Below are 23,859 nucleotides of genomic sequence, written 5' to 3'. Positions count from 1 at the left end.
TAAAGAGCCCCCAAGCCCCCATCCTTCACTCGATACTTTTACTCTTGTACTTGCATCTGGACTCAATTATATCTCTCAATAAGAATGGTCTCAAGTACAAAAGTGACTTTGTTTCCCTGGGATGCCAACTCTGTTGTCCACCGGAAACGGCTCGTGGAACAGCGCATCGAGTGTAGCTGGCACCAAGATGAGGTCGAGACAAAATGGAGGACGCAACAAATCAAAGGCGAGAAATGCATTTATTGGATTGTGAGGTTTATCGATTCTTGTCATGACGCGATGTTCATTATCTTCAGGAGTAAACGATGCTAACACGTTGTCCTGAAGGTCCTGGTATCAGATGAGCAACAAGCAAGATCAAAGGTAAAGAAGCCAACTATAACACTCACAAAAGCACAACTAACGCATTTTCATAAGGGGGAGGAGATGCTTCAAGACACAGCTACGACACTGAACGCTGTTCCATGCCAGCCAACGCAGGAAAGCTTCGTCCCTATTGGTCACATATCGTTGGATTCTAAGAATCCCGAGGCAGATAACCTTGATCTAGACTTGCCGTCCCAGAACATCTTCTGGATCAAGTCGTTTTATGTCAGGCAGTCCATCCAGGGCCAAGGAATTGGGCGAGCTGCAATGGACGAGGTCGAGGCCATGGCGGGCCGCGAGCCACTGCTAGCCAAGACGTTGATGCTAGACACGGTTCATTCAGATGATCAGAAACGCGAGGACTTTGCGATTGCAACCTTTGGTGGCGTTCCAAAGGTATACACTACCTCGTTCCAATTTGACATCTTCGTTCAATTGACTTACCATCTATAGACGACCAACCAAGAATGGTATAATCGACGAGGCTACCGACTAATCAAGACTTTGCAGAATTTTTATCGTGTTTCAGACAGAAATGGCAAGATGTGGGATATGCGGACAGTCTTTATGAGGAAGGATCTTGCAGGCGATGAAGGTATTCCGTCGGAGGATGTGCAGTGATCTATGCTTTCCTCACACGAGAACTTCCAGGGTCCCCCCTTGATCGAAATAAATCCACGTATAGGTAAATATCTCTATGCCGTAATCGTCAAGTATATAAAAACAATATCAACTGTCTCGTTCTCATACTTCGTATCTTGATGTGGCACGCTAGGCCTAATTTGGTCGAGGCGAAACCAGCGCGGGTACCTAGGTTTTCGTCGTTTCTAGATTTGATCCTCTATTTACCCCAATGCAGTGGTCGTTGAGCCATGAGAAACGACGATCGGCGTTCTCAATCGCCGGCAACGCGCAGAAATGGCACCTTGCAGTCATGTGAGCCCTGTCGGAGATCCAAACAGCGATGTGATCATGAACGGCCAATCTGTCGTCGATGCACTGCAAAACGAATTAGTGATAAATGCTTTTATCACCCTGCTCCGATGACTAGACGGAGACGTTCTGATCCACCTGGACCTGCAATTATCTCTAGTCGACTGACAAGTCAAACAAACTCGAAGTAAGCATTCCCCCAAAGTAGTGATAGTCCCATGTTAATGTGGAGAAACAGTGCTTCCAGCCCGGGCTCACTGGGGAATGGGCGTGTCTTCATGCCGCTGGAGCCAGCTTCTGCTCTTCCTGGCTATTTGGGCTCGACAAGCTACTCTGCGGTCTTAACTGAGCATCGCAATGAGATTCCCTTCGAGCCAGAAGAGAGCACAGAGTCTTCCGCGGGGTTGGTAGTGGAACCCGATCGACTTCGATCCGGGGTTGATGTACTGCGGTTTCTGTACGACCTCACCGCGCGCGATACACTGATTGCCAAATGCTATGCTCGAGCATGCAATACAGTCGTGCCAAAAATGGTAATGGACAGAATCTTGCTTTCGGTGCACCACATCTTCAATAGTTTCTCCGAAGACCCGACAGCACAGCTACTGGAGCTGGCGAACCAAATTTCCCAAAATACTTCCCGACCAATGCGTACACACAAGACCATGTCGGTCGAAGAGTACTGTTCCTCTTTTACCGGTCGCAATCTTCGCTGGGAACCCATCGGGTTTATTCTGACACTCTGCGGGATGCAGCTGATTATTACACCAGACAATGATCCTGACATTACTCAGGGATCGGATGACCCCAAGGCAAAAGACCGGATGTTGGAGCAGATAACTGTGATAAGTACAGTATGCCTTGGTCTTTGTGACCAGGCATCGTCGGCAAACGAGCTACTGGCTATTTTACAATTTAATGATGCTATGCTTCGTACACAACAATACGGTGATTCCAGTACGTACTTCCTGTTCTGTATGAGGCTGCTTAGGTTTACTGACCATCTCTCAGGCTATCAAGCATGGCGTCGATTAGGTGATCTCATTTCTACCATTTACGCAGCTGGTCTACACTTGCAAAATGATGGTACCGAGGATTGCCCATTTTTCCTTCGCGAATGGCGGAGACGTTGCTTTACCGGTGCATTCTACATGGATAAAATGATTGCCACTTTTGTTGGACGGCCGCCACTGCTGAACGGCCGATTTTGCACTCTCGCTGCTCCATTGGATCTGGCCGACGAGACACTTGTTGCAGGTGATGAGGCCCTCAGCAAGGCTATCTCAGAACTAGACAGCGCTGGGTGGAATAGGCAAGGGCTGCTACACCCAGTAAGTCGAGCTCGTCTACGCTATCAGCTGGCTGTCATTCGAGAGGAAACACTTGAGGTTGTGCTTGGGACTCGCGAGCAACACAATCTGATCCAGAAGTCTAAGTATATACCCCTATCTATCTCATATTTTGACCGGATGCTAACATTGTTGTCTGATAGGGAGATCCAAGCAAAATCGCGTGCCATTTGGGAAGCAGCTCCAGATTATCTTCGATATGACCGGCAGTTGAGCAATTATCCTCATGAGCTATGGCTTACGACGGTCTATATCTATTTGGATTATCTTTATACTTCTTTTTTGCTCTACCGAGCAGTTGTCAAGCACACGGAAACCGGACAAGCAGATCTTTGTGACGAGTCTCGTCAGTTACTATCCATTGTCCTTCAAATCAATTCTTTCCGCTCTCCCATGGTTGATTTAGGTCGGCACTTCTCTTGGATAGTGTGTCTTGCCCTTCCGGACAAGGAGTATGTGCTAACATCTGCAGGTCCTTACGTATGGTGTTCCTTCCGCCAGCGTTCTTCTCCTTGAGCTTCTGCACCAATCGCATCAGCCCGGCCCACATGCTGTTTCTCTCCCTCGTGCTGAGCTGATCCGCAACGTCAGCGTGTTTATTTCTGTCCTCTCGTGGGTCGCAGTTCCCGGCCACGGCAACTATCATACGTGCAAACAAGCCGAAAAAAAGCTATCTCGCATTCTCGATCAGCTCCTGGATCCCCAGCCTGTACAGCAGCATGAGGTGGATGATGTCACAACAGGCCTTGACAATTTCCTCAATTGGTCCAATTACAATTCCATCTGGGATTTCAACACGGATTATATGCCATTAGCCGACGGATTCGCACCTTGAACATCGGTCATTATATCTTGTGCCTACAACAAAAGGCAGAAAAATCATTCATAATATCGTTATCCTACCACGCCCTGTCTCCGACTGACGGCTGGTATCTGGTCATACCATCCACACATAGTCGTTGCGGGGAGGTGTATCGGCTACAAAATAGGCTCGATGACACAGCGGGCAATTGAAGTGATCCCCCAAGAACCACTTCTCCAAACATTCCCGATGGAAGACATGCAAACACCGCAATTCGCGGATTTCCTCCGTGCGGGCTACTTGCTCCAAACAAACCGCGCTAAAGCGAAATGTCAGTCGCCACGTTACCAACCAATCAAGGCAAAACGTACCAAACAAATTGCCCATCGACGGCCTCCGATAAGCCGAGGTTCCCTTTCGTGGTCGCCCACCACTTCTCGAGCGTGGAAGTCGGCGAGACCTTGTCTAACTTACGCAGGCGTTCACTGGGATTCTTCCTCGATCGCAGCAACGACTGCCGGTCTCGGCGGTTGATGAGTATTGTCAGACTGGCAGCAATACAGTTAGGAGGGGATTGGCATGCTTTATGTAACACCAAACGGAGAGAATGTAAAGAGAATGGAGAGAATGGAGGAGACACAAGTAGAACCGGGAAAAAGAACAATGTCATCTCACTCACATCAAACTAATCACGATCAGTAGCACCACCCCTAGGCCGATGCCGAGGACGATCGCCATATGGTTCTTCTTCAGCTTCTCTCCTTCTGCCATCTCCGCGGACCTAGAGTCTCTTGCACGAATAGAGCGTAGATATGAGATGAGTGTGATAGCAAGCCAAGATCGAAAGCGAAAAAAATAAACGACCGAATGCAAATCGCTTTCCCGCAGCGTAGTCACGAGCCAACAAAATGGGGTGGCACAGTGGCTGGGATTAGAAAGTCAGACTGCGAAGCCAAAACAAAGAGATATATCTACCTGTGTAGAAGGCAACCTCAGTAAGCGAGAACCCAAAGCAGAACCCCGGAATTCCCAAGTAAATTAAAGATGCGAGAAAGAAAAAAACCAAAGTGCAGGGGCGAGCATATCAACCGTCTGGGGATGATCGACCCGTCAAAGCGGGGAAGAGACAGCGGTAGCTACAGGGTACTTTGTCTTTAATCGTATTCAATCAGACTTCCAAGACGATTCCCCTCTACTCCGTACATGTCAGACCAATCAGCGGGGGATAAGCAAAGGGATAGGCGAAAGGGTGGCTTTGGTGGAATGTTGATCGGCTGGATTGTCCTGTTGTGGTACGATCATGTTTGGGGTTCGGCATTATACACGATTGTTGTTGATGGTTTGCGAAGTATGATACCTCGGGAGTGAGACTTATTGGGATCAATCACCCAGAAACTGCCCTGAGATTGCGCCAGACACCGGTTTAAACTTGGCCAAGACTATAATGTGCTTCACTGCTCCACTCCCCTGCCTTAAGATTGCAAGGGTTGTATTGCAATATACTTGACTTGTGGGTACATACTTCGAAGGTTCTAGCTGATGGCTAGGTAGTATATACTCTCTGACTCTGGTATTTTCGACTGTCACTCTGTATAACCAGAGGCCTAGACCAGGGTCTACTTGCTCTCGATTCTACTGGAATCAGGGATCATGAATGAGCCTGAAGGTTTGCCACATGCCAGCTTAATAAACCCGACGTACTTGCAAACAGATTGCTAGGGCAAGAACGCCCAGTAAAGAACCATCCCAGTGAAGCAAAAGGTGCGATATAGTAACCACAACAACATTATTCGCAATTACTACCGTGTGAAAGAGCATACACAGTCTACAAGCCTTCGAATAACGATTACAACTACAACGAGTGCAGACCAGACATAAACCAAACAGAACAAAGGGCAGGAAAGGAAGAAATGAAGGTGAAACTCGCAAATCCAAATTCAAAGAACACGACACCGATAATATCATGGCCATGTTCCGACACCCATCGGCTGATTCTCGGCTGACCGGCCATACAAAAACAAGCCGATCGGCAGGAGCAGCACACGAGGAGCACCGGACCGGGACAAGATACAGGTTGCTAGTCGCTCATGAGCCGGTTGCTGAAGAGCAGTGTTTATTCCTGACACGGCCTGTCACAACCTCACAGGCTAGAACGCGCCCGATTCCGAACCCGAGATCTGCGGAACCGGTCATCTGATGCGGTCAGGATGTGGCCGTGCCGGTAATGAAGGTACCTAAGCTATAAATGTCCGTATGAGGCAGTGTCGATGGGGGTCATGTGAGGAGGCAGCTGTGCCGAAAATTTGACTGGGCGATACGTCCCCGAGCGAGTTCGAATTTGTGATGCCCCATTCTCATTTTGTACATGAGCACCATTGCGTTGTAGCAGGGCCGGGATAGATGAGATCCCCACGAGAGTGAGACTCCAGATTGGGATCGTTTGTCGGACCCTTGAACTCATTCCCTTCGTCAGTAGACCCAAGGGTTTTGTCACATCAAAGTGGACATCAATGGTTTGAATCATCACCACATGCAGTAAGCATTGGAACTTACATCCATGGATCCATGGATGTACCTTAAAAAGGTTATGTATCTTTGACCCTCCTCAGTAGTTCCTTCCGCGTGAGATCGAACAGGATGCAAGGGAATTCGGCAAGATCAACAAACTGCCTTTTTGGGCCACACGACGTAACCCAAAGAACCGGGCGTTGGCCACCCACGGATGCGGTCGATTCAAATGCTGGCACTGAACCAAGTCATCTTGGTTCATTCCCACGTTGCAAGAGCTAAATGCTCAGAACGGTTTAAATCCGATCCTTCCGATTTGCAGTCACATCTCAAATAATCCCAGAGCTCATTGGCTGTTGGCTGCTTGTGAGGCTCATTGATTCTCTCAAATGGGTCTCTGGTACTGCTCCTGTGACCCACTTTGCATTACCCTGTACAGGCATCATAGTTGGGCATCAAGGCAAAGTTGCCTTCTTGTCAAATATTCAAGACGCGAGAAGCAGTGAGAGGGTATCATTCTTGACAAGCGTCAGATTCCTTGCAGAAATCGTCCGACCGATCACATTCCACCACGTGCAGGTCTTCCTCGTGGGGTCACGTGAAGGCGCGTCACCACGCGTTAGGCGCTGGTAGGCAGATTAGGCCAATATCGCAAATGGGGCGAGTGTCGTGGATAAATTGCTGGGATGTACCTTGGGAAAGAGTTGCTAGATTCCAAGCACGGCCTGTACTGGACGCGAGAACACGCTTCACGCTTTCACGCACGTAACTGTGTACTCCGTACTCCGTATAGACTACTGCAACCTCATAAAAGTGGGCCCTTAAATCGTCTCAAGACTCCTAACGCGTCAGGACGAAGGTAAACCTCGCACCGAAAGCAACCGAGTAAAAGGCATTTCAAGGGTTTGGAAATATAATCGAATTAATTTAGCTGAGGAGAGTCGTGTGGTCAAGTATCAGATACCTCGGGGTTGCACTTTGTTACTAGCGCGGGCCACGTTCATTCTACTCCGCGTCTACACCGCGACGCGATTTGATACACTCGGCACCGGATTCTGCATACTTTCTGCACCAGCCTCACGGCGTTCCCATTTTCACTCTATTTTCTTGTTCTGGTGGTCTGGTGGTGTCTTTTGTCTCTCTATACCCTCCCAACCCCTCCATGCTCTATTAATCCCATCATGTCTGATCCGGAGCCCTCGGTGGCGATCTCATCCTCGCCCTCTCTCCCGGCCACCGACTCCAATCCTCTAAACTACGCCTTCCTCGTTCATTCCCAAAAGACCCTCACCCAGAACCTTCCTCCTCGCGTCGACAATAAACTGCTAGCCCGCCAGAAGCGGCGTCGGACTAGGTATGCTATTGTGGTTGTGCTCCAGCCTTCTATGAACGCGTCAATTAACCCGATTTGAACTTTTTTGCAGCCCAGAGGATCACGCAATTCTCGAGGCAGAGTACCAGCAGAATCCCAAACCAGACAAGGCAGCCCGCACGAGTATCGTAAACCGTGTCTCCCTCGGGGAGAAAGAGGTCCAAGTATGTGATGCCAAGAATTCACACATGAAAAACGCTTCTGACTGGCTCCGCACAGATTTGGTTCCAAAACCGCCGCCAGAACGATCGTCGGAAATCTAAACCCCTCCAGCCTCACGAATTACTTGCCCCACGGTCGGGCTTGGTCGATTCATCGGGCCAGCCTTTGAGTGATGATAACGCGTCGGCGGAGCCGGGGTCTTCGAGTGGGGCAGAGCAATTTGACATCAACGACCACCGTGAGGATATGGCATCGAAATCATGGCATGGGGGCCTGTTGCAGTTTTCAGATGATTCTGACCCAATAACTGGAGACAAAGATGAACATGAACTGCCTCACAGTACTCAAACGAGCGTTGCGACAGAGGTAGGGGAAACTCCGCCCACCACACAGGAGGAATTTTCCCAAAATGCGAACGAGCACTCGGAAGACTTGCTGCAACAAGTACCAAAGAGGAAACGTTCGTTGACGGACATTCGAGGCGAAGGAGAGAATGGACAACAGACAGCCAATATACACACCACACCCACCAAATCACCACCATCGCTGCGATTGTCCATGTCTTTTGATGGAGAGGCTTTGGTACGTAAAGAAGGCGAACTCACGCCATCTCCACCCAAGGGCCGCAATTCTCTGCGTATCGCGATGTCGTCGGATGGGAAGGCAGTAATTCGCGGAGAGAACGAACCCTCGCCGTCCAAAAACCGCGTGGCGATGTTTTCAGTCCGCCGAACAAAAATGTCAAGTCTGCACCGGAGCAGCAGTGCTATCTTCCCGACCACGCCTGCGCGGGCAGGCGTGGCCGAGAAAGACAGAGCTTTCGGTCGGTCGCGTGATTCGCGTAATTGGGAATCATTCTGTGACACGGACGCAAGGAGTGCGTTGTCAACACCAACAAGTGTCTCGAATAGTTCCCCAGCTCTCTTCCAATCCCGCAGCCAGCGGCCGTTACCACGAAGTGCCTCAGGGCGGCACAGCTTCAATGCCCATGCCGACCTGATGAATACGCCCATCTCCCAGTCCATGGGAGAAAAGAGGCGGAAGCTTGCTCGCACCGTTTCGTCTCTGGGGCGACTAGAGACTGGTCGCAACAGGGCTAACACAATCCCATCAAAATTGTCCAAACCTATATTTACCAAATCCGGCAAGCCAGATCTGGAGCAGGATCTCGGCGACTCCGACAAGGAGAACTGGGTTCCAGGCACACGATCAACAAATATCCGTCGGCGTAATACATCTCACATCCCTCGACCGGTTCTGCGCGATGCCAACCGCAATCGAGGTCTCGGCATCTCGACGAACGGCAAGCGCAATCGACCACTCCAAGCTGGCTCACAGGGCAAAGCTCCACCAGAGTTAAGCGCAGAGGTCTCGGCTTTCATGGCCGGTGGCTCGGGGGATACCCAAGAAGATGATTTGGACTGTGTCCAAGGTCTCCTGTCCTTGAGCCAGGGGGCCTGGCGATGACGGAATGCAGGATCGAGACATAGCCATATCTAACTGCTATTGTCTATGATCGACGCCTATCATCTTTGCATCTTTCCATTCTTCATTTCCTTTGTGATTCTGATTTCCCTCTGTTCGGAACCTTGATGTATTTTTTATTATTGTTATATCTGTCTCCATGATGCGTGTTTCCCAGCGGTCTTCGCCACTATCACGTGAACCCTGTCCATGATCTATTTTCTATTCAACCCTGTTCTATTTTTTTATCTGCATTTCATGTGCATCGAGGTCTTTATACCTCTTTGTTTGTCAATGATGCTTTAGCTGGTGGATTTGTCTAACTTCTCTGCCACTGAAACAAGGCGAGAGCGAAAGCTCCCAAGAAAAGAAAGATACCAATCCTGGAATGATTCCGACGACTTGAAATACCTTATTTAAGTATGAATGACAATGTTCGACTTGATTGCTCCATTGTAAGATTGAGATAACTTGCCTTGCGTAGACAAGAACGGGATAGACAACTCTATTCTACTGTGTTTCAAGCTATAGTTCTTAAACACGACCCCTCACGCTGTAACACAGCACACACATATGCTATATTGATTTTATCTACTCCGTACGGAGTACTCCTCACTTGAATTATACAGACCGCTCCCCAACCCCCTTACAGCCCCCCAGCAGAAGGCAAAGAATCATCCTTCACCCCCATACCCCCAACAGACCCCAACCCAAGTCCCTGACAGATCAAATTCGCAACTCTCTCTCCACTCCAAAACGCACCAGTACTGGTACCAAGCGCGACAAAAGGTGCCGTATGCTCTCCAGCAAACCATAATCCCCTCTTTGGTCCAATCCCATCCCCAGATCTCATCACCTCAATATCTTTATCTGCCTCGGTGACTCCAACCTGGAAATTGCAGTATGACCCATTTCCAGCATAGATATCCTTCTGCCACTGCGTCGCGAGCAACGCCGTCGGCGTACAATCCGGGTGATCTGGATTATACCCCGGAAGCCGGGAGTAAAAGGGCTTGAAAGTATTGACTAGGGTCTCCTTATATTCCGACGACGAAGGAGATAGATGCGAGATGGTATTGATGATTTCCGCACCACTCTCGCCGTATGTGTAGAAAAGTAGGGTTGGGTGCGCGTATGGTGTCGGGAGGGCAGCAAAGGAGAGACATTCCTGGGTCCATTCTATGCCCGCTGGGTGCGGCGCATAGGACGGTTCGAGGAACTGTGCCATGACTGGACTAGAAGTGGCTTTTGTTCCTGATGTGGTGGCATCTTGCCAGAAGGCACGGGGAAATGTCACGTAGACCTTTTCCAGTCTTCCGTATGAGATGTTGTTGATTGCTTGTTGGAGACGGGGTGGAAGGGCTGGAGAGAATGATGAAGTGTTTTGCTTCAGCCAGCCGAGTGGGCAGGTTACTACTACTTCGTCGAAGCCATAACTCCCATTTGCTGTGGTCACGGTTACTTGGTGTTTTGTCTGGGATTGGATGTCGCGGGCAGGCGCTTTGATGTTTGTGACTGGCTCGTTGAGCCGGATATTGGCTTTTGAAGTGGCGGTTTTTGCGACTTGCTCTAGAATGGGCTTGTATGTAGATGCCAAGACGAAGTTGCCTTGGTAGAAGAGGTTAGATTTAGGCTGTATACCTTTGTAGAAAGAGAATACCTACTTCCATCGACACATTCTTCCAGACGGAAGAACCTCAAGCTCTGTTTGTCGACTTGCTCCCCCACATATGCGCCCCAGAACTTACAAGCATCCAGACAAAGGTGCTTCTCTTCATCTGAGAAGTCCTTTTGCTGGATTCGCTCAGAGAAGAAATCAAACAGACTCCGCTCAGCGGGGATATTGTCCCCATGGCGATTGCTGTATTCAAAGGCTTCCGCTATAGTAGTCCATACAAAATCTTGGACCTTGGCGTTCACTTCAGGGGCGATCCGATGGCCCTCTGTTGAAAAGGCCATATGACTTCCATCCTCGGGATCATACAAGGTGGCACCCGTTGCTTCCGCAATAGTCATGATGGGGTTGTCCCCCGCACCATGGATCCAATTAGGGCCGCTGGATAGCGTGTTAGCTAGTGTAATATTTCTCCCAAATCTCAATTATAGTCATGGTCGTCATAGTAGATGAAGCTGCAGGGGTACATACAGATCTACCACATGGTCTCCTACCGTTGATTGGTGCACCTAATGAACGAAAAAAAAGGTTAAACGATCACTTCAGCCACGCGGTTTTGCCAACGGATGCAAGACATACTCTCCCTCCAATGCGATCTCTTGCTTCTAGAATTGTTACTCGCGCGCCATTTTGGATGAGAATGTCGGCGCAGCGCAGGCCGGAAATGCCTGCGCCAACAATGCCGATATGCGGGGTCGACGCCATAGTGCGATGGTGCCAAAAATTAATGGGGGATAAGCGGTTGATGTATTCGACGAGCTTGGCGAATTGAAAGAAGAACGAAGATTCTGGTTGTCATTGGATATGCGGGCCCCGGTACTCAGGTGATTGGCTCCCGCTTTATCACCTTATCAAGGGAGAACAGTTTCAACGGTGGAATTACAATGGATCTGCACTCAAGCTACAAAGAAGGGGGTTATTCGGGGGCTCAATGCCCAATTCCATTGGTAAAGCGATTCTAAGATCGCAAAGGCAAATGCCGATAGATGCACGGCAAAATCAGAAAAAGGACGGAACTTAGTTATGACCAGCATAGCGGAAAACAAACCCATACGCCTGGTCAAGCCTGTTAGCCCACTGGAAGCGGGGACACGGCGAGGACAACTGTCACTGCCACAAAACTCCTATGATGAAAGCGCCTTTTGAAATGATAGAGATCTCTGGATGATATGCACGGGTCGGAGGTAAAAGAAGGGTATCAAGGAAGTTCAGAGAACGGAGCAGAGCATCACAGAGTAAAAAAAAAGAAAACGGAAAACGGAAAAAGGAAAATGCCTGGGAGCGAGTAGTGGAGTTCAACTCCACCAAAAGACAATAGTGCGGAAGCACAAAGAGTGCCGGGTTGTAGTGGACGAGAATGAAGCTAGATCCGCAGGGGAACGAGAAAACCTCAATCTTCCCAGATGGTCTCCAGGTCAAGGTCCTGTCGTCGCTCGGCACCACAGACACTCCAACGTTTGCGCTTGTCGCTGCGGGCTGTATATCCGCCCGCGCCCCCGCGCATTGTACTGAGTGAGTTGGGTGCATCCGATGCCCCGCGCCGTCGATTGGCATTGCTTGCCGCGTCGGCTGCATCGGCCGCGGCTTTCAAGTCAGCGATCCGCTCTTCTTCGAGGGCCTCATTCTCGGCATCTGGAATATCGGGAATAGTTTCCAGGGACGAAATACTGGGACTTCGAGAACGAAGGCTAGTCGGGGTGGAAGGAACAGAGACGGATGAGACGGAGCCCGAGTGGCCGGGGTAGGCTTCGTTGTATTTGGAGCCAAGCACGGGCGAGGAATGCAAGGAGGAGGGGCTAGCGGGGGATTGGAAAGAAAGGGGTGAAATCGGGCGCAGGCGACCAATGCGGGGGAAAGTCTGGGCCATGAGAACTGGCGAAGAGCCCGTTTGGGAGGGCGACTTGGGGAAAGTTTCGAGTTCGGCGTGCTCTGAGATGGTCTCTGAAATGTTGAGAGAGCCCATGCGGGATTCGATGTGATCGTCAGGGCGCGTCTGCAGAGGGCCGTATCTTTTCAAACCGTCGACTGAAGATCCGCGGCCATTGACGAAGATATATCGACCCTGGGAGTCCAGCCCTGGGGAGGAGTAGGCGCGCGTCATAGACGGCATGCCCGGGATGCCCGCCAGTGATCGAGAGCGGAGATGCGATCGGGCAAAAGGGGATCGGGTCCGAGGTGGTGCCGGCGGTTCAGAAAGGGAAAATGTGATCATGACGTCCTCCTTTTCGTTTGGGACGGCCCCGGAGTTGGTTCCGTTATGCGCAGAGCGCATGCCTTCAGGTCGTGACTCCATCTCCAGCAAAGAAGAAAAAGGAAAAGGGGTAAGCGAGATTTAACCTCGCATCATGGCATACAGGGTTCACAGGAAGACTCTTGGACCTGCCAAGTGGGAAGAACACGGAAGTGTCGGGAGAGGAAAATGGTGAGGTCAAAGATATGGAGAAGGAAAAAAGGTTGAAGGCAAACATCCGCCAGGCCAAGGCCCAGATCCTCACAACTTCAACGTGATGATCGTCGATCTTAGAGCCTCTTTTTGGGGGGTTTTAGGTTTTCTTCTTTATTCTTCATGCCATCTGCTCTTTTTTGTCTTTACTTCTTTTTTTTGTTAGAAGGGATCCATCACTTGGCATTCTGATTTGCTGGTTCTCCTATCAACGGCCTTTGCAACATGTATATATGCAACCTGGCCTATAGGTCATAGCCGTTATTCTTAGATCTATGTTGTATTGACGTTGTTCAGACCTATGTCATTCACACTCATAGTCCAGTTGCTCCACACAAAATCGCGATCATTTAGCTTTTGCTGTATACTGTGCAAGAGAGGTTCCTACCCTCCATCTCTCCGAGGATAAAAGATCCGCTGCACTGGTGACTTCATGAATGACCTCATATATAACAAAGCCCTTGTCGCATCAGGGATAACCAACCGTGTAGACATACCTAGGTATTACGGTCTTGATCTCTCCATGTGTCCATGATGTGGCTCTGTTTTAAGTTTGCCGCGGAGCATCTCAATTGAGCATATTCTAACGGTTGTCCAAGCTACCTCTGTAGATACAGATGGGCCATTCTATATGCCAACGTTGGAAGGCATCACTCAAGACTGAGACATTCTGGACTGCATCCACAATGTATCTGGGCTTTCTATGCTGTATCTCAGAGCAGATGCATGTTGCATTTGGGTGCCTACGTAGGTACGGAGTACATGTGGGTAAAGGTTTATACCGGGCAAGTATAATTCCAAATATCTCTGAGATCTGATCCCCACTTGGATAACTTTAGAAAGCACGTTGCTTGCTGCAGGGGGCTTGACTCGACTGCGTCCGGCTCTGCGGTCTGTTTTTCCTCTGCTATACGGACATGTCGGGCGAATGGGTTGCTAACGAGACGGCAAAGGCGGTTTTACGCTCAGGATTGTCAGTAGCTTTATAATATTAGGTAATTCTATATTCCAAGTAACCACAAATCCTGTACAATTTCACAAGAAAAATTATTAGACACTATAGAAAATATAGATAGGTAATTCAGCGGCAGACAGAGAAGAAAATCAAACACAGAACAAAAGGGATATCTTAATAGTTGATTTCTTTGCCCTCCTTGCACTTAGAGACATCTTTCCGGATATAAGTCTCCCGCACCCCATCACCTTCATTCCTGAACACCACCCACTCACCCATACCATACTTTTCTGGTGCCACACGGATACCCCGGCCGCCTCCGCCGACAATCACATTACCAGGACGATACGTGGGATCCGCTTGCATACGCCGGATAGCAGAAACGTGGATCTCAGCATCATGCGGAACATCTCGCACCTCACCACGAGGCAACGGCCAGCTAATCGGCTTCCACGACCCATCAGGTTGCAAATCCATACGACGGAAGGGCAGCCACTCCATGATGCGCCATGTAATAACAGACATGCCCGGAATACCCTGGTTAAACATCAGGCAGTCATGCACCAGACCTTTGGTACTGGAGGTATGTAGCGCATGCCAGAAATCACGACTCGCCGCAGAACGCTCCTTTTCGTTAGGCGCAGAGCGGAAAGCGTCACCGTCAGTAGCATGAAGTTCAACGCACCGGCTCGGCCGACGGGCGTTGATCTCTTCCTGGATGGGAGCGTAGTCGCCATCAAACTCCTCCAGGCACTGGAACTCTTTCATCTTGCGCTCATCCAGCTCGAGTCCGGCCTTGTGGGCTTCCTGTGTCATCCACACGAGTGGCGCGTGGCTGAGCGCCCACGACTCAGTGTCAGATAGTTTCCATCCTCCGCCGATGTCTGCATGACAGCCCGGGAACCAGACCTCGTGGATGTCTTGATCATCTTCGTCTTCGCTGACGTCGGCGTCTATAGTGGCCGGAGCCTGAACCGAGAGCGTGTTGGAGTGGATGCTGTGGAATGAATCTTTGCTCGGCACCGTGTGGAGATGGAGATCATCTATCGACGGTTTCGGTACTGCGAGTCTGCGTCGGGGAGAGGGCGCACGGTATGGTTGGGGCTGCGTTGTTCCGTTTGGGCTTGGGGCGCGAGAAGTTTGCTGTGAGCCTGGGCGCGAGGTGGGGTGTACACCATGACGCCCAGTGTGGTAGTATGTTTCCCCAGCACTGGGTCCCCATCCTGGAACTTGGAATGAAGGCTCCTGATTTTCTGCTTCCTCTTGTTCCTCCTCGGAGTGGTCATTGACGCGAATAGCGGGGACGTTATCCGGGTGTTCCTGTTGAGGTTTCGGTTCTTTGTGGTCCTGATGGAAGAGATGCTTAGGCAAATGGCGGCGGCTACGACGATGCTGCTTTTTCTCCTTTGGACGCTGTCCCGAGATCAGATCCTGACGGAACTTGGCGCGGCGTTCGTCAATACCCACGGCGTGGCGGATTATCTTGGCCGAACTGCGTGCTGTGTAAGGGAACTTGGTGCGCTGCATCCATGCGGACTCGAAACGTGGCACACTATTAACAGTGTCGAAGAGACCCATGAAGCGGATACGCGAGATGGGACGACTGAAGGTCTCGCGGAAGGCCTTCATATATGCGAATAGTCTCTTCTTTTCTTCGCGGTTCTCGTCCGTGTCGTCGCACCGCTGCTGCCACTTTGCGAATGTCTTCCATGCGAAACGAACCAACTCTTCGTTTCCAGCTTCAAGCAGACCAATATAGTCCAGCATCTCCGCCAGGAATCGCGCGATGTATGATCCGCGACTGAACCCGATAAAGAAGATATCATCACCAGGCGAATAGTATCGCATCAAGAACTTGTACCCACCCATGACATGCTCGTCAAAGGAGGAGCCGACCGCCGAGTCCTTGGCCTTTTGATAGGCAGACCTGATGCGTGCAATTCGGCCATGGCTGGTTAGTGACTTGGAAGTCACATATGTGCCAATACCCGGCTGATAGTAATGGTACTGGTGGCTCTTGCTGCGGTCGAGCATCTGCAATATGTGAGCACTGGCTCAAACGCTTGGCTCGCAGTCCCACTTACGCGAAATATCTTGAGCACATTGCTATCCGACTCGTCACCTGCAAACTTATTTCCCGTACCATCGAAGCAAAGTACAAATTGCTTCGGCATGCCCGGTGGGCCTTGGTGTCCATACGCGTGAGCCATGATGCCACCAAGTGGTGAGATTAGTCGGTTAGACAAACAGTTGGCGAAAGTTCAGGCACATCTAAGAAGACCTGATGGGGGGCTATATACGCAAAGGGGGGAGAAAAGTCAAGCCCTGTGAGGATGATTCGATGCAGCTGGTTACAGTTCGTTTTACACGAATCAGCGCCCTACCTTGGACCCAGCAGAGAAGAAGGGGGGTTGGTAGGATAATATTATCCAACCCACTACGAAGTAGCCGATCGCTGCAGCATTGTGAAAAGAATACGTCAAATCGGAGCGGGCTGACGGGCGGACCCCCATACTTGGCATATTCCAATCATGAGCTCTTTTGTTTTTCTGAGATTTGCTCCGTGGATCATACATGTCAATTGGGCTCTCTTTATTTGTCTTGCACGGTGACACAACAAACAGCCGAAGGTTCTAACGGGGACAGCATTCCATCCAATGGAGACGCGCCGGGTATCATTGCTGGATATGCGAGGTTGTTGACAACCGGGCTGAACCTGACACACGAACCACTCTGCACGAGGCATGCGCGGCCCGGACCTGAGGTTGTGGATTTTGGAGTCCTGTGATACGGGGCGAAAAGATACATGTGCGCCGACAGTGAGACGTGCAGATTTAACAAACCGGTGTTGCTACGCGACGGAACTATTGTACATAGTATCGACGCATGCCGATCTGGATGGTGTTCGGGATATTACTGTCGATCATGCTCCACAGAGCCTCTGAGAGCTTCCAGTACCAATAGGTTCGGCGGTGTCGTAAGGGGGCCAGAGGGGGCCAGAGGGGACGGGTATTCATGTCAAGAGTGCTCCGTTGCCTTCGCCCTCAAAGAGCGATCGAGTCCAAAGCTGGCGCTAGTGTGGCTGCATTTGCTAATAAAGCGGTCTTATGTTGTACTCCGTACAAAATGTGCCAATTTTCCTTCACGGCTCTGGACCGCGACCCACCAGTGGGCCTGTCTGTGCCGTTTTCTTCAGACTCGCGAGAGTTTCCTACTCCTGAGGCCAGTGCCACCATGATGTGTAATTACGATCTTTCCCGAGACTATCACTGAAATCAGGCAATGACAACATCCAACATATGCAAAACATCCAGCTTTGAAAGACTCCGGGAATCTAGGAGTTGGAGCGCGTGGGACTGTTCCAAGCCAAGAAAGCTATGACCCAAAACGCTGGGAAGAGTGGGCCAGCCCTTCAGCCGAAAAAAGGAGGTTGATTTTCACGGCTGAAGGGATTTGTGGGTTTGCTGTCAATCGGGATCTGAACGCGATTCAGATGAAAGTGGTGGAAGATCATGTCTAGATGTCCCGGGAGCGGCCGCCCCTTTAAGGTCGCGGACTCTTGGCTCGGTATACCTGAACTACGCCTGAACGATGGCCATTGGAGACCAGCTAGATGCCTACTCCCTGGGTATGTACGGAGTAGGAACATCTCCAGATGTTCGGGGGAAAACAATCCACGACCCAAGGGGGACTTGGCAATGTAAGGTTTTCGCGTGGAAAGGAAAGCGACACGAGGAAAGTGGAATAGGTACGGAGTAGTCCGTACACAAAAATAAGACCCCTGTGGATGCGCGATGGATCAGATTCTGAATAATTCATGATGATGACTGGCAGCTCCAACTGCCAATGACAGGCGACACATTGTGGTTCGTGGTGGACGGCGGCCCGTTCGCCACTTAAAATCCATAGCGAGTGGGCGAACGGGTGGGCCTGCGACGATCAAAACACATCCCAGTCACTCCGTCCAATTTACTTCTCATATTGCCTTCCTTGCGTCGGGTGGTCCAAGTCCTGTGTATGGACTATGGAGGACCTCCATGGTAACATCACCCTACAACATGCAGCAAGCTGCCCAGGTGATCTCAAAGCGCTTTCCTCCAACTGGCTGTTCATTTCCAGCCAGCCACCGTACGAAACTGGAAATTCCCATTCCGATCGGATGCAGAGACCAGCAAACATCCCCCCACTCGGTCAATTTAGCTCTATCTTGATTCTTGAGATCCTCGAGGTGGAGCTATGACTTCCTGCAAGAATCGGTCTTACGGTATTCTGTACGGAGTACTCCGTACTCGAGAGTACCGTGTACACCGCCGATTATGGATAGGAATGTTACAAGTACAACTTTCGATTGATTGGTCTACCCCATACCACACTGCATCCCTTTTCTTACCGGCTTACGACGTATTGATGCTCATTGCACCGCAACAGTCCGGATATGCCGTGCATGCCACGCCCCATGGCCAAACCATATCATATTGTCTCATATGACTCCCAGAGAATGTCCGGTGTATGGAAGACAGTGCCAACACGTCCCGCCCCCTTTCTCAGGAACCATCCAAGATTTGTCCACTGACCGTCCTAAATGGTGATCAGTTACTATGTTGGGACAGATCCTCAGCGAGAGCCCACTATAGACTCCACCCTGGAAACTGAGCTTGTACCACGCGGGGCTGGGATATTTGCTACGGAATACTCCGTATAGAGTACAGAGACCAGGCTCAGGCCTGAGATTGAGCTAGTACTCTCCGTCGAATCAGACTGGTCCCTGCGGTCAATCAACTATTGGTGATAACAAATCCGCCACTTTCTGGATGCTCCACAGTCTCGCAGCTGACTTGCGTTGCTCGCACAGCTCGCACAGCTCGTTTTAAAGAGCACCGTCGCGCGAGCTTCAAGTTTATTTCTCACCTAATCTGGCCTTTCGTCGCCACTCTGATTGTGTTTCTGTTTTTTTAACTTGGCCTTTCTTTTTGTACGGGAATTGTCATTATAATCATTCACAATGTTGAGGAGATTCTCTACTCAATTCAAGAGGTCCAAGGACCCCAAGGACTCTAATGGGGATGTCGAGCCTAAGACTGCCGAGAAGACCCCAGAGAAGAGCAGCAAGCGCTTCTCCAAGGTCTCTCCAGCTCGTAAGTCCACTTCCAATCAAGAAGATAACCACGCTGTGAAGCGTGCCGAGGTTGTTGCTACATTCGAGAAGTATGCGCAAGCAATTCACGCTTCGCAAGAGCCTCTGCCCAATCAGACTGGCGACGGCTCGTTCATGAAGCACGACAAGTCGTCCGGTCTCATCGGTGACATCAAGTCCCTTGGTTTCCGTGATGTCAGTACTGTCAAAGACCTCATCGCTAGCAAGACCTCCGGTCAGCTCGTTGATGATAAGACCTATCTCATGGAACGTGTGATTCAATTGGTTGCCGACCTGCCTGGTCACTCAAAGAACCGCACTGAGCTCACCAATGTATTCTTGGATGAGCTATGGACCTCACTTCCTCACCCTCCACTCTCGTGAGAATTCCCCGCTAGATACCGATTTGTTCCAATCATGTGAGCTAACGCTAGAAATAGCTACATGGGAGATGAATTCAAATACCGCTCCGCCGATGGCTCAAATAACAACCCTACTCTCCCCTGGCTGGGAGCTGCCAATACCGCATACTGCCGCACTATTCCTCCCCTGACCATTCAGCCCAGCGGATTGCCTGATGCCGGTCTAATTTTCGATACCCTCTTTGCTCGTCAGGAGTTCACTCCGCATCCCAACAAGGTCTCCAGTGTTTTCTTCGACTGGGCCTCCCTGATTATTCATGGTAAGCCAATCGCATCCAAAATTGCAGACCAGGCGCTAATGTACTGGTTTGGTGCATAGACATTTTCCAGACCGACTACCGCGAACAGAACAAGAACAAGACCTCCGCATACCTGGATCTCTCTATCCTGTACGGTGATATTCAAGAGCAACAGGATCTGATCCGTTCCCACCAGGATGGAAGACTCAAGCCCGATTGCTTCTCAGAGGGTCGTCTGCAGGCCCTTCCCGCTGCCTGCGGTGTCCTGCTGGTCATGCTGAACCGTTTCCACAACCACATTGTTACCCAACTGGCCGAGATCAACGAGAATGGCCGCTTCAGCAAGCCGCGCCCCGGTATGTCCGAGGAGGATACCAGAAAAGCCTGGGTCAAGCGGGATGAGGACCTGTTCCAGACTGGTCGCCTTATCACTTGCGGCCTTTACATCAACATCACTCTGTACGATTACTTGCGCACCATTGTCAACTTGAATCGCACAAACTCCACCTGGTGTTTGGATCCCCGAGCCCAGATGGAGAAGGCTGGTGCTACTCCCTCTGGCCTCGGTAACCAGTGCTCCGTCGAGTTCAATTTGGCCTACCGCTGGCACTCGGCTATCAGTCAGGGTGATGAGAAGTGGATTGAACAGGTCTACTTTGATCTCATGGGCAAGCCCGCCGAGGAGGTCACCTTGCACGAGCTGCTCCAGGGCATGAAGAAGGTGGAGGGCACGCTCGACGCTGATCCTTCCAAGCGTACCTTCGCCCGCCTCAAGCGTAATCAGGACGGTTACTTCGATGATGGAGAGCTTGTCAATATTCTGACTCACGCTACCGAGGACGTGGCCAGCTCTTTCGGTCCCCGCAACGTGCCCAAGGCCATGCGTTCTATCGAAATCCTCGGTATCGAAGCCTCCCGTCGGTGGAATGTGGGTTCCCTCAACGAGTTCCGTAAGCACTTCGGCCTGAAGACCTATGAAACTTTCGAGGAAGTCAACTCCAACCCTGAGATCGCCGATACTCTTCGTCACCTCTACGAGCACCCTGATTTCATTGAGTTGTACCCCGGTATCGTCACTGAGGAGGCGAAGGAGCCTATGATCCCTGGTGTCGGTATCGCCCCGACTTATACCATCTCGCGTGCTGTGCTTTCGGATGCCGTCGCCCTTGTTCGTGGTGATCGTCACTACACCATTGACTACAACCCTCGCAACCTGACCAACTGGGGTTACAACGAGTGTCGCTACGACCTTAACATCAACCAGGGCTGTATCTTCTACAAGCTGGCTACGCGCGCCTTCCCCAATCACTACAAGCCAGACTCCATCTATGCCCACTATCCCATGACCATCCCCAGCGAAAACCGCAAGATCATGAAAGATCTGGGCCGTGAGCAAGACTACTCCTATGACAAGCCCGCCTTCATTGAGCCTCGTGTCAACCTTGCCTCTCACCGGAATGCCAAGATGCTTCTCCAGAACCAGCAGGATTTCCGTCCTAGCTGGGCCCGCTCCATGACCGAGCTCTTCGGAAAGGGCGAATTTGATACCAAGCAGCGTGAAGCTATTGGCAAGGCCCTTCACACTGATGAGTTCCCCAAGCTCGTCAAGACCTTCTACGAGGATATTACTGAGCGCTTGATCGCTGAGAAAGGTGGTCGATTGGGCAAGATCAACCAGATCGATATCACTCGCGATGTCGGCAACCTCGCCCACGTCCACTTTGCTTCTACCATCTTCGGTCTTCCCTTGAAGACTGAACAGAACCCACAGGGGCTGTTCACCGACCAGGAGATGTACATGATCCTTTCGACCATCTTCGCCGCGCTCTTCTTCGACGTCGATGCTCCTCGCTCCTACTCTCTGAACAGCGCTGCCTCCGCTGTCTCCACTCAGCTTGGCCAGGTCGTCGAGGCCAGCGTTAAATCTGACACCAATACCAGTCTCTTCTCTGGCCTCATGGACAGCTTCCGCCCTCACGACAATGCTCTCCGTGAGTTCGGCCACGATGCCGTTCGCCGCATGAAAGAGGCCGGTTCCAGCGCCTCCGACATCACTTGGTCCGCCATTATCCCAACCATCGTCGGCTTGGTTCCCAATCAGGCCCAGGTCTTCACACAGATTATCGAGTACTACACCGTGCCCGGAAACGCCCACCACCTGGCAGAGATCAGCCGTCTCGCCAAGCGTGACTCCGCGGACGCCGACGACAAGCTGTACCGCTACTGTCTGGAGGCTATTCGTCTGAATGGCACCTTCGGTGCCTTCCGCGAGGCCACACAGCCCGTCATCATCGAGGACAACGGCAAGACCTACACCATCCAGCCTGGCCAGCAAGTCTTCGCCTCCTTCGATCAGGCTAACCACGACCCTATCGTCTTCCCCTCGCCAAACGAAGTCCGCCTCGACCGTCCTCTTGATTCCTATATCAACTACGGCCAGGGCCCCACCACCACCTTCGGCGAGGAGGTTACCAAGATTGCCCTCATCGCTATGCTGCGCGTCGTCGGACGTCTCCAGGGTCTCCGTCGTGCTCCTGGTCCTCAAGGCCAGCTTCAGAAGGTCGCTCAGGAGGGTGGCTACTACGTTTACCTCCGCGGTGACGGAAGCGCTTACTGCCCCTTCCCTATGTCGCTTAAGCTGCACTGGGACGGCCCCTTCTTGCAGAAGAAGCCCACCGCTTCTTCGTAAAAGCGTGTCTCCATGTGGATCTGTATTGAGATTGATCTGAAGCTTCTGATGAAACTTGCCATGCTAGATGGTGGCAATTTACGTATTGTTTGCTATGATTCTATGCCTTTCGTTGACCGTTTTGTTTTCGGGGACTTGTTTGGTCGCCACGATATCCAGAAAGTGTTGAATCGTTGTTTATAATAGCTTAGTGTATATTTGATGAACTATTTATTCTCTGCTTTTGTCTGGATGCAGTAATTGAGATAAAACAAGGAAAAGGATCGAAAGTATAGTCCATAGTACATCTTCCTCGGGGCGACTAAGGATACATATCTTGGCTTTCATTTGGCTGATCCAATCCATATCCTTTTCTCCTTTGTGTAGCTAGCTATATATCCTCAGTGACACAATTTTCCACATGCGGCTTGAAATTGAAAATATACCAGAAACCACATCAGTAAATTTAACCAAAGCAAAACCAGCACCTCTCTGTCAGGATGTATGAGGGCTCAGGCGGGTAAAGTCTACACCGCCTGGAGCTATACTGCCGGGTCTATAATCCCGGGGTCAAGCTGTTGGTTGGCAACTTTGATTCCTCAATTGTTGCATCCCACCATAGAAAGCCTGCTCGACCTCCCTCAAAATGCCTCCATCAAAGGCAGTCAAGGGCGAATACATTGAGACAGTAAGCCAAAAACCCCCAAATCCATCTTTCTGTCCATAATTCCTACCCACTTCCCAAAACAAAAGAACCGCGACCCTAAATAGCGAAACAGGACACAGGAAACAAAATCTCTCGCCGATCCCAAATTCATGGGACGCAGCACATCATCCTCGGGGGCAAAACCGTAATCCAAGCGGAAGCCGTAATCCGCGGTGACCTTTTCCGAACCGTCACACACCCAGCCAACGCCGACCCAAACAACCCCGCGGCTGCACCGAACCCCAACACTCCCAGTGTTGCGATAACAGTCGGGCGATACAGCTACATTTCCAAGAGCGCGATCCTGCGGCCGCCGAGCCGGTTACACCGTGGCGTGCACTCGTTCTATCCGCTGAAGATTGGCGACCATGTGTTTGTCGGCGAGGGCGCTGTTATTGAGGCCGCGTCGCTAGGGAATCATGTTCATGTTGGGAAGGGTGCTGCCGTAGGCAGTATGGCTATTATCAAGGATTACGCTTATGTGCTTGATGGTGCGGTTGTGCCGCCTGGCATGGTTGTGCCGAGTTGGTGTGTTGTTGGTGGGAGGCCGGCGCGGATTGTGGGTGAGGTCGGGGAAGGGTACGGTGTTGAAGGTGCGGAGGGAGGTATGGCAAGAGAAAGGTACCGGGTCGTTGGACGACCTTGAGGGTTTAGGTGAAAT

At 50.9% G+C, this 23,859-nt stretch overlaps 9 protein-coding genes across 9 annotated transcripts; 5 read left to right on the top strand and 4 right to left on the bottom strand.

Annotated features, from left to right (window-relative positions):
* Window positions 1-84: 84 nt before the first annotated feature.
* N7457_008940 (uncharacterized protein) lies at window positions 85-987 on the top strand (the record flags this gene model as incomplete). Its single annotated transcript, XM_057179983.1, has 3 exons — window positions 85-249; window positions 328-762; window positions 820-987. 3 exons carry the CDS (start codon window positions 85-87, stop codon window positions 985-987), a joined length of 768 nt encoding a protein of 255 aa, XP_057028369.1.
* Window positions 988-1,523: 536 nt separating this feature from the next.
* Window positions 1,524-3,483, top strand: N7457_008939 (putative C6 transcription factor; the record flags this gene model as incomplete). Its single annotated transcript, XM_057179982.1, has 4 exons — window positions 1,524-2,256; window positions 2,311-2,734; window positions 2,792-3,074; window positions 3,121-3,483. 4 exons carry the CDS (start codon window positions 1,524-1,526, stop codon window positions 3,481-3,483), a joined length of 1,803 nt encoding a protein of 600 aa, XP_057028368.1.
* Window positions 3,484-3,585: 102 nt separating this feature from the next.
* On the bottom strand, window positions 3,586-4,221 carry N7457_008938 (putative RING finger domain protein; the record flags this gene model as incomplete). The annotated part of the gene is made up of 3 exons (XM_057179981.1): window positions 3,586-3,769; window positions 3,822-3,998; window positions 4,130-4,221. The coding sequence occupies 3 exons, from the start codon at window positions 4,219-4,221 to the stop codon at window positions 3,586-3,588; spliced, it is 453 nt and encodes a 150-aa protein (XP_057028367.1).
* Window positions 4,222-7,139: 2,918 nt separating this feature from the next.
* On the top strand, window positions 7,140-8,959 carry N7457_008937 (homeobox domain-containing protein; the record flags this gene model as incomplete). Its single annotated transcript, XM_057179980.1, has 3 exons — window positions 7,140-7,312; window positions 7,383-7,494; window positions 7,550-8,959. The coding sequence occupies 3 exons, from the start codon at window positions 7,140-7,142 to the stop codon at window positions 8,957-8,959; spliced, it is 1,695 nt and encodes a 564-aa protein (XP_057028366.1).
* Window positions 8,960-9,602: 643 nt separating this feature from the next.
* On the bottom strand, window positions 9,603-11,336 carry N7457_008936 (flavin monoamine oxidase family protein; the record flags this gene model as incomplete). The annotated part of the gene is made up of 4 exons (XM_057179979.1): window positions 9,603-10,564; window positions 10,621-11,012; window positions 11,103-11,140; window positions 11,211-11,336. 4 exons carry the CDS (start codon window positions 11,334-11,336, stop codon window positions 9,603-9,605), a joined length of 1,518 nt encoding a protein of 505 aa, XP_057028365.1.
* A 685-nt stretch (window positions 11,337-12,021) lies between these two features.
* On the bottom strand, window positions 12,022-12,924 carry N7457_008935 (uncharacterized protein; the record flags this gene model as incomplete). Its single annotated transcript, XM_057179978.1, has 1 exon — window positions 12,022-12,924. The coding sequence occupies one exon, from the start codon at window positions 12,922-12,924 to the stop codon at window positions 12,022-12,024; it is 903 nt and encodes a 300-aa protein (XP_057028364.1).
* A 1,279-nt stretch (window positions 12,925-14,203) lies between these two features.
* Window positions 14,204-16,239, bottom strand: N7457_008934 (T6SS phospholipase effector Tle1-like catalytic domain-containing protein; the record flags this gene model as incomplete). The annotated part of the gene is made up of 2 exons (XM_057179977.1): window positions 14,204-16,063; window positions 16,114-16,239. The coding sequence occupies 2 exons, from the start codon at window positions 16,237-16,239 to the stop codon at window positions 14,204-14,206; spliced, it is 1,986 nt and encodes a 661-aa protein (XP_057028363.1).
* A 2,792-nt stretch (window positions 16,240-19,031) lies between these two features.
* N7457_008933 (peroxidase/cytochrome P450 family protein) lies at window positions 19,032-22,513 on the top strand (the record flags this gene model as incomplete). Its single annotated transcript, XM_057179976.1, has 3 exons — window positions 19,032-19,543; window positions 19,604-19,845; window positions 19,905-22,513. The coding sequence occupies 3 exons, from the start codon at window positions 19,032-19,034 to the stop codon at window positions 22,511-22,513; spliced, it is 3,363 nt and encodes a 1,120-aa protein (XP_057028362.1).
* Window positions 22,514-23,138: 625 nt separating this feature from the next.
* On the top strand, window positions 23,139-23,844 carry N7457_008932 (dynactin subunit 5; the record flags this gene model as incomplete). Its single annotated transcript, XM_057179975.1, has 2 exons — window positions 23,139-23,180; window positions 23,272-23,844. The coding sequence occupies 2 exons, from the start codon at window positions 23,139-23,141 to the stop codon at window positions 23,842-23,844; spliced, it is 615 nt and encodes a 204-aa protein (XP_057028361.1).
* Window positions 23,845-23,859: the final 15 nt, after the last annotated feature.

Source organism: Penicillium paradoxum (genome assembly GCF_028828445.1).
Source record: "Penicillium paradoxum strain IBT 22861 chromosome Unknown utg000007l_segment0_segment0, whole genome shotgun sequence".
In the NCBI taxonomy this organism is placed as follows: domain Eukaryota; kingdom Fungi; phylum Ascomycota; class Eurotiomycetes; order Eurotiales; family Aspergillaceae; genus Penicillium; species Penicillium paradoxum.
The sequence above is the reverse complement of the archived record's forward strand: the minus strand, read 5'-3'. Positions and strand labels throughout refer to the sequence as shown.